At 33.5% G+C, this 10,179-nt stretch overlaps 1 protein-coding gene across 1 annotated transcript; it reads left to right on the top strand.

The window, feature by feature from the left end:
• The first annotated feature begins 4,493 nt into the window (after positions 1–4,493).
• LOC134717689 (uncharacterized) lies at positions 4,494–7,187 on the top strand. The gene is made up of 2 exons (XM_063580185.1): positions 4,494–4,545; positions 5,753–7,187. The coding sequence occupies exon 2, from the start codon at positions 5,757–5,759 to the stop codon at positions 7,185–7,187; it is 1,431 nt and encodes a 476-aa protein (XP_063436255.1). The 5' UTR covers positions 4,494–4,545; positions 5,753–5,756.
• Positions 7,188–10,179: the final 2,992 nt, after the last annotated feature.

Here is a 10,179-nt window from a genome sequence, read left to right as displayed (position 1 = left end):
GACGCAGTCATTGTTCCATAACTGCCGACCTGAACTTCATTACATTCCTCTGCCTACCGCGCTTGGTTTCGTATTTCCTATTTTCCATACAAACTGGAATCTGCTTGTGTTATCATTATGCATCATTGTGTAGTGTTAAATCAGCCAGGACCCAGTTTACACTGGTTTTTGCTTGTATTCCACTACACTCGAACAAAGTGTTGTAGTTTGACGGGAACCAGTTTTAGAATTTGTAAACTACAAAACGTAATCGGTTATTGTTCATTCCGTTTTGGTGTTTCATACCGACTTATATGGTTTGAATAAGCTTAAGACCCTTCAAACATTAATGTGATAGGTATATTAAAGATTGTTTTACAAAAGGATTGAACTGTTTTACTTTCAAAGTCGTACTATAGGGATATCTGTCATATACGGATTTCCACTCTCACCGGTTAATTTCTTCTTTTACACGTGCTTTGGAAACTTCCTGTTTAATCGCAAGTTTTAAAATTGTTTTTGAGTGAATTAAACTTATTTTAACAATCATGAAGCGTTCCAGAATCATTTTAAAGCAGTTTCTTCTTCTCTTTGATGATGGAAAATAGGTTTTCTCAAGAAAATACCGCAAACGATCGCAGAGGAATTGAAACGTACAAGTCAAGTCGGCACCTGGTTAAATTGGCATCTAGTCAAATCGGCACCTATTCGACGTCAATTCGGCATCCAATAATATTTGTTATAATATTTTCTATTCAATTAATTAATTACTGTAACCAAGTACATAGTGAATATGTTGTTGTGTATTTTGGTAAACCACGAAACGAAAGTGAATATGTAGTGTATAAAGGTAAACAACGAAGCCCTTACCGAAGCTGTTGTTTTAACAATTAGACAATTTGTGTAATTGTAAAAACAAGTCAATTATTTAAATAAAATGGAAAACTATGAGTCCCTTTCAATAAATCAAACTTTCATGCCAAATAGTTAGCAAATTTAAGGTATTTGTTTTTCAGTAAAGTTTAAACAGCATTAAACCAACAATCCTGTAAAATGCTCAACTGGTTAAAATAATGCAGAAAAATACACAATATCTCATGTATTAGTCCAAATAATTATGACGTCTGGCAAGGCTATTTTATTATTTTTCTGGGACGCCTTCCTACGACGTTCGTAGGAAGGCGTCCCAGAAAAAAAATTAACATAGCCTTGCGGTCATAGGAAGGTGTTCCAGAATAAAATTAAAAAAAGCCTTGCCAGACGTAATAATTATTTGGACTACTCATATATATATATATCATTAAAAATACACCAAAAAAGTCATTAGTTGAGAAAAATAAATATATTCAAAATGTACATGAACACCCAAAAATGTGAAAGTTAGTATTTAACTCTTTTTGCTTAAATACTGAAAAAAATTCTGGCAACCCCTTTCTTATTTTTACCCTATTGCTTAAAATACTGTTAAAAATATATATTTAACATGGGTGACGAATTGACTATATCAGGTGTCGATTTTAACCAGGTGCTGATTTGTCCAGGTGCCAATTTAACTAGGTGCCAGTTTGACTAGAATTCTTTGACAAATGTTTGAAACTATCTGAGTTTCATTAGACCTTTGATAGCAGTAACAAAAAGATTATTTACTTAACATTTTGTGGGAGAAGGGGGTTCAGACTGTGTGGTATCAGGTCTGTTTGTGCCCAATACATTTTCGCACCCTACACGTTCGCACATTCACACTCCACTCATTCGCGCCCAATTTTAATTCTAATTCAAGTTGAATAATTGGAAAATCATAGTTGTTGTTTTAAATTGCTTTGGTGTAAATACTGAATGTATTTATAGCTTGGTATGAGTAAAACATTGAAGATTTTAAAGGAAAAAACACAAAAGATAATTGTTTTTAACAGCTTGGTCCCATTGATCTGAAACAACGAAACAATAAAACATAGAAACCAAAATATAGCAATCCACTAATATAACCAAAACATGATAAAATTTATTCAACACGCAGAAACAAACATAGTCAGAATCTCACTTCATTTTGAAACAAGTCAATGAAACAAGTTATAGCAATACACTAACCAAAACATGATTAAGAGTTATTCAACACAAAATAAAACGTTGACAAAATACCACTTTATTTAGAAAGGATTATTATTATTTTTAGCAATACCTTTATATCCAAAACATGATTAAGATTTATTCAACACAAAAAAAAAAATTGCTGTCTCACTTTAATTTGAGACAATGACAACAATTATACTTATAAGAAAACACTTGCTTACAGAGTTATTAAACACAAAACCAATTAAGATTGGGTGCGAACATGTAGGGTGTGAAAGTGAAAGGGGTGAAAATGAGTGGGCGCAAACGTGAATGGAAGCGAACGGACCCAGATTCAGACTATGTACCAGTGAGAAATATACAAGCCTTTCTACGGTATTTATTTGTACAATTCAGCTAGTCTTGACCTATTCATTTGTCTTAAAAAAACCAGCCAGTTGTCACCTTCACTTCACACACACACACACATATACGAATATCAATTATATGCTCACGATACATGTTGCATTGTTAAACTAATTACGGTATGTGAAAATCAAGACTTGCAAAAAAACTATCCCAATATTAGAGACAGTGGCGTCATTTTTCTTCAGAGCTTTCAGCTCTTTGATTGTCCTAATATGCATGAAATATTTGCCCCTGGAAGTTAATCAAACAATAATAAATGTTGTTTTGTTCTAATATTCATGTAATATTTGCCACTGGACATTAAGCAACAACAATCAATCAATGTTCTTCTTGTCCCAATACGCATGTGATATTTGTCACTGAACATAAGGCAAACAACAACCAATCAATGTTTGTGTTGTCCTAATATGCGAGTAATATTTGCCACTAGAGATCACATAAAACCATCATCATTTATCAAATATCGTTTGTCCATAGCATATCTCCTCAACACCCTGAGGCTACATACAAGTTCTCATTTGATTCAATAGCTTAGCCTTAAACAAGATTCAAGTCTAAATCTGATGAAGATTAGGCTGGTGGAAAACTAGTTATATGCATGCAGTCTCCTCAATCCATAGACCTCAATTCTGCAAAATTACAAAGTTCTTGGGATGTGATTTGTTTAGACCTCTCAATTTATAAGTTATCCTGACCTTACACGCGTACTATTGCCATCAGTTGGACATGTGTGTCAGTCTCTAACTCACAGGGAAATTTGAACTACCATTGTTCTTAAAATTCCCATAGTAAAAGAATGACCGATTAAACGGCACTGTTCATAAATTATATTTCGAGTAGAAAAAAAAATCAGAAAGTTATGCGCTTTTTAGGATAATCTACAATCCATTATAATCGTAAACTTTTTTTTGGTAAACAGAGTCGCTGGTACGTGTCATATTACACAATCGTGACCAAACATAGCTGTTTAAAAATACTTTAAGTATGTAACATTTTCGGGTTATTTTGGTATCAAATGACATTTCAATGTAGCTTCACTAAAATGCATAAAAAGACCATCTATATAGAAAATAAATATTCTACCTTAGATCTAACTACATACCCCAGTTCCCAAAAATGGTATAGCAGTGTACTTGATTTCTTGCTTCAGAAATCATTGTCGAAATTAAATCATTGAATTTTATGCGAATCAATTGAATCAATGAAAAATTTAGTGACGTGACCCCAATATCATGCTTTGGTGATTACGTTTCATGTTCCAGTAGTTTGGTGTATAGTTTCATGTTCCAGTGGTTTGGTGTATAGTTTCTTGTTCCAGTAGTTTGGTGTATAGTTTCATGTTCCAGTTGTTTGGTGTATAGTTTCATGTTCCAGTAGTTTGGTGTATAGTTTCATGTTCCAGTAGTTTGGTGAATAGTTTCGTGTTCCAGTAGTTTGGTGTATAGTTTCGTGTTCCAGCAGTTAGCAGTTTGGTGTATAGTTTCGTGTTCCAGTAGTTTGGTGTATAGTTTCATGTTCCAGTAGTTTCGTGTATAGTTTCGTGTTCCAGTAGTTTGGTGAATAGTTTCATGTTCCAGTAGTTTGGTGTATAGTTTCGTTTTCCAGTAGTTTGGTGTATAGTTTCGAGTTCTAGCAGTTTGGTGAATAGTTTCGTGTTCCAGTAGTTTGGTGTATAGTTTCGTGTTCCAGTAGTTTGGTGTATAGTTTCGTGTACCAGTAGTTTGGTGTATAGTTTCATGTTCCAGTAGTTTGGTGTATAGTTTCATGTTCCAGTAGTTTGGTGTATAGTTTCGTGTTCCAGTAGTTTGGTGTATAGTTTCGTGTTCCAGTAGTTTGGTGAATAGTTTCCTGTTCCAGTAGTTTGGTGTATAGTTTCATGTTCCAGTAGTTGGGTGTATATTTTCGTTTTCCAGTAGTTTGGTGTATAGTCATTAATTTTCAGCATTCTGTGTTTAATTAAGTTTAATGCGTTATATGATTGCTCAGCAGATCACATGACTTTTGAGACGTCCGACGTCATAATTTCACATAGAAACGTTTGTAGTTAGGATGCAGACAGCCAGGTTTGTTTATACACGATGCAGCTATGTAAGTGACATATATTGTAAGTATAAGCTTGTTCAGTCATTGGTTCACCTCTATTGAGTTGAAATGCTTTTTAAGCAACATTTCGACAATAAGGTATTAATTAAATTCGTTTTATCAAGTCTGAGAAAAATATAATTATGGTTTGTTTTAGTCGTTAAAATCATTTAAATGTTAAGATTTATATATTTCACGAAAGTATAATCATATTCCATATCTAAAAATTATTAATTAATATAATTTAAAAATTACGCTATGATGTATAACTTTGAAAACTTTTAACAGATGACTACATTTTTTTATGTGTGAGCCAAAAAATGTCTCAATTAAATTTTTATACGATCATAGGAGTTATTGTCTTCGAAATATATGTCTTATCCATTTATGGTTCTTATCCATTCTTGCATTTTCTCAGAAACCGAAATTGACAGAGAAAATATATACAGAGAAAAATAAAACGTTAAGCACAATAAGATTAAAATTACATAGACATAAAAATTATAAGAAATGGTCAACCCACTCCGAAACCCGTTGTGTCATAGGAGTTTTTGCCCTTGAGTGACAATGTTTACCCTATTTCTATATTTTTTGCAGAAACTATAAGATTTCAATATATAGTAATCACAAAATGACCACATACATTTGCGGCTCCTTATGGGGTTGAAAACCCCTCTTTGTTTGGACGATCAACTTGATGCATTTGAATGGGAGCATATAGTTGGAACCCCCTACCTTTACTCTGGGTTGGGACCCCTCTCCCTTTTTAAATGGCTGTATCCGCCCCTGACATATTAGTCAATTTGAACGAAATCTTCCGACTTCTCAGTTCTAGGATGTGTTAAGTTTTGATTTACAATTTTGATGATTAGTCTCGAAAATATTATCACCGTAACAAGATCTACAACAACAACAAAACACTTGTATAGTTTTCAATAAAAAAAAACAGAATTGATTGGAATACTAGTAGAAATAAATAATATACCCAGCAACAAAATATAGAATGAAAAAAAAAAAAAATCACCAGTTACTTCTTTTATCTATAAACATGAGAAAAAGATACCATATATATATATTTTATAAAAATACAAACCTAAATGTTGTATCTATCATGCTTGTTTAATTTGCATAATTTATGTTATATCTTGTTTAAGAGATCAACAGTTAAACTAACATATGTCTTCTTCAATCTTTACTATATAATTTTTGATAGTTAAATGGATCTGAAAGAAAAAAGCGTGACAAACCAGTCAAACATAAAATCACCAAGAGATGAAGATTCGCCGAATCAGGAGATAAACGTTGCCTGCACTGACAAATCACATTCTGAATCAATTGAATTTGTTAAATCAACATCAAATGAATCTCCAGCAAATGTAGCGCCTCCTTATATGTCCGAGATTAATGTACCTCCTAGAAATGCATATCCTTCTTATGTGGTAGATTCATCAGAAATGATGCGAAATGTATCCGGAACACAACATAATACTGATTCCAGCTCCGAATCAGAGAAACATATTTCAAAATCACTTCCAATAAATCATTCTGGAACAAAAAGCGAACACCCAAATTACTCAACAAGCGTAAGAAGTGCAGTTCCAGAATCACAAGTTCCAAATTTCACTGAAAATTCTAATGGATCTTATATACCAGAACCAGAAAAACCTATGTCGAATCCACCGCCATTTAGTAACATGGGTTCCATTGAACCAACCTCTGAAATTTTAGTACAAAAATCTATATCAGAATGTTCAAATGCTTCAAATAAACTATTTATAGACTTGTCGGAGGAAGCTCAATCATCCAAAACACTGAACACAAAGAAAAAGTTGACAAAAATCCATTTACCGCGAATAAGGTCTATGATGAAAAAAGATCCCGAAGTCAGACTTGTTAGTAAAGAAGCGGTTGTCGTTCTTGCTAAAGCTACTGAACTTTTCATAGAGGAACTTTGTAAGGATGCGATGAAAAACACACTACAAGGTACCACTAAACGGAAGACCTTACAAAGAAAAGACCTCGGCCTGATGTTACGTACTTTACCCGTACTTGCTGTGCCTGAGGTAACAGAAGAAAAGACGGGCGAAGGTTCTTCTCCAGTCAGTACATTCGGTCCAGGTAAACCGACGAATGCTGAAACTGTAACTGATATTGCTTCCAGTAAGGCACAACAATATGATATCGAGGTAGCTATACCTTTTAGCAAGGAGCAACAGTGTGCCGAACCAGTGATAGCTATTTCCGTTGGGGACGAATCAGTGAAAACAACTAAGACATTTAAGGATCTACAGACTGATTATGAATCAGATAATGATATGCCGGCTGTCGGTAAACAATTGCAACCTGAAAGGAATTGGACTCTGAAAAACGATCTGAAAAGTAATGTAGAATCTTTAAGGGCTTCCCCTTTCCTTACTACAGCAATGTCATTTAGTAAGGACCTGCAGTCAGATTTCAGTCCAATTCTGGCCTGTAACAAAGAACTGCAGACTGACGTTGCAACTGATATGACCAAGCCCTTTTTCGGAGAACTTCAGTATGACGCAGACTCATTGATGGCAGAACCTTTCAGCACTGAATTCTTATGGGAAGCCGAATCAGTAAAATCTTTTCCATCAAATAAAACGCTGCAAAATGATTCAGAGTAAAAAGACAAGGTTAAAGACATGTCGTCGAATTCCTAAACCAACAAGTCATTTCTATGGCACCATTCAATATATATTAAAAGAAGTTGATAAAATGCAAAAGTATATTTTGATGTTGTATGATCTTTTCTTTGTATTGTAACATTCGATAAATTAATTGAAAGTATTACAAATTGGACTTTGTACTTGTATATGATCTGCCATGTAAATTAGTTAAAAAAATAATCGCTCTTTCAATCTGATGATTGAGACTCTGTTTTTTTAATGACAATTTGGACAGTTTATTGCCTAGAGAGGCAAATGATACCCAAAAGGGATAGTAAAATCCACAAGTCGAAAACAAACTGGTGATAATATATCATGGCAAATAAAAAAAATGTCATTAAAAGACAAACAATGCCTTGTAAGTTGTTATCTCGGCCGTTATCTCTACAAGCAGGCTCGACAAAAATCACTCTACACACACCAAATAAAATAGACCTTTTGTTAACAAGTATCTGGGAATAGACAAAAGCATACAGTATAATCATTGTCCAAAGAACCAAAAAATCAGGTCAAGGAGTCAGACAGAAATGTAGATATTGAAAGGATTTCATTTCTTTACTCATAATAAGTGAGTATATCGCATGACCAAAAATCTTTCATATTTTTTCTCTCTCAAAAAGTTACAGAACCATGAGAACAGGGTCAAGAATAATGAGCACATGACAGACAGAACTTCATAACATAAGGTATCAGCATAAAAGGCATAAAACATCTTTTACCTTTTTGAAATATACAGCTTCATACAAATAGTTACAAGTATTCATCATTGGACTGTAATCCCAATGTTTTGCTTTTGCAGGTGTGACAAAAATCTGCAGCTTTTATATAGATGTTAACTGAACTATCATTTCAGGATGAACTTTGTTGACACTGATCTTCTTAATCAATATTCAAACGTTTGTCCCAACTGTAACAATAGTCCTTGTTAACTTATTAGATTGACATTTGTCGTGCCAATTCAAGCTTCAGTGGCTGCCACATGTGTTAAAGTTTGTTTGTTCAGAGGAGACTAATCCCTGTGTTAATCTGTTTTTTTAAGGCGGTACCTAACACTACAGGGAGGTAACTCTGTAAAGTCAGCTAAACGTTTTAATTACGTTGTTTTAAAGGAGCATTAAGCTTCTCAATGATCGAAATTGATGTTTGTCAAACTGCTATATAACCAGTGTAATTTTTATGACAGAACGGTTGGTTCAAATTTTTCCGAAATTTTTATGTTTTTGTAAAAGGGTCAAAGTAAATACTGAGGTTAAAACTTTGACAAAATTTCATGAAAATTAAACAAGCCAAATTAATTTTAGTGAAATTGTTGGGTACCACCTTAAGGTTTATGTACCCTTCTGTAGCCATTTTTGTACGAATTTTTCAAACTTCAATTGTATTAAAACTACAGATATAATGAATAATAGAGATAAGCCATTTTGTACATATTCCAAGGGGAAATCTGATGCAAAGCATTATTTTTTACTGTTCCATTGCATTTAATAGAAAAAGAGGACTTTGTGGCAAATAAATCAAGATTTTTATAGAAAATCCACAGCCTTTATCCTTGTACTCTCATGTTTGGCAATTTGATGACTAGTAGATATAGGATTATTGCATACAGTGCTAGCATTGATTTCCTTAAAACAAGTTTATAAATGTAGTTATTGGTTAAAACAAATATAAATATGGCCAAAATCAAGTACACCTTTTAGGGTGCGCTCGACTTTAATGACTCAGCACGAGGTGTTTTGGAATTTAAAGGTTGCTTAGAACTTTTGGTAAAAAATAAACACTAGCACATCATAGAAAATCAAGTGAGTAACTTATGTTTCAAATTTTATAACCAAAATTTTAAATAAACTAAACCATGTTGGCATGCACTAGTGATTGTCATTTAGCTATGCATCAAGTGATTTTTGCTGAAATTTTGCTGAATAGTTGTCTGATTATTTTTGTGCAGTGTAAATTTTCGCGGATAGAACAAAGTCACCAAAATAAATTCCCCAAATGCAAAGGTGTTGATAAATGTTTTGAACTCGTCAAAATGATAACTGCTAAAATATTTTGTATATTCAATGAAAATCGCAAACTTTACACCAACGAAATTAACATACTATACCATAGTTGGTTCTTATGGCATTTTACAGTATATTAGATTGGTTGTTTTTTCTTTGAAATGTAGTATAATTTGTCATATTGAAGCCTTATATAACCCACTGTACACTTCTGGTTTGTTCATAATTGCTGAAGGCCTTACACTGAGTTACAGTGACCTTTAGTTCCATACATAAATGCAATTTGGTCTCGGATAGATAGTTGAGAGGGGGTAGGAGAGGTCCTGATCCCGAAATCCCGGGCTTAAAAACACGATATCCTGAAATCCTGGACTTAAAAACCCAGAAATCCTGAAGTCCTGAAAGTCGAAAAAAGAATTCCCAAATCCCGAAAGGGTCAATCCCGAAATCCCGAGCTTAAAAACACCCGATCCTGGGGTCCCGATAAAGGTCCTATTCCCCCTCATAGTTGTGACATTGGTAATCATTCCATTTTCCTCCTTGTTCTCTTTTGTTTTATTTAAAAAAGAAAACATGTATATACCAATAGTTAAATTTATTCCAATAACAATAAAGTAGTTTGTTTATAACTTAACTAAATAAATACAGTTATCAATTCAAAGTAAGGCATACAAACAATGTAACATGCCAAGGGAAGCAACTCTATAATATCTTCTGAATCTGTCCTTCATTGTATCAAAATTTTAATTATTAATCTCATTATTTTGCCTTAATGGCTAATGTATGTTTTGATCTATGTGAAGACTTCTTAAATTGACAAGTGTCTATGCACTAAAGGTTGAGTGTCCACATTCTGAAGAAACATCCCATTTTCAGAGCCCCTTCAGATTATCAAAACTGGTTGTACACAGATAATTTTCAGCCAGGGAAGCACTGACAGATTTGGAAAG

This window comes from Mytilus trossulus, chromosome 5 (genome assembly GCF_036588685.1).
Source record: "Mytilus trossulus isolate FHL-02 chromosome 5, PNRI_Mtr1.1.1.hap1, whole genome shotgun sequence".
Lineage (NCBI taxonomy): Eukaryota > Metazoa > Mollusca > Bivalvia > Mytilida > Mytilidae > Mytilus > Mytilus trossulus.
The sequence above is the reverse complement of the archived record's forward strand: the minus strand, read 5'-3'. Positions and strand labels throughout refer to the sequence as shown.

What these genes read in the sequence shown, in the direction of transcription:
- LOC134717689 (XM_063580185.1), top strand. Translation starts at nt 5,757, where the DNA reads ATGGATCTGAAAGAAAAAAGCGTGACAAACCAGTCAAACATAAAATCA.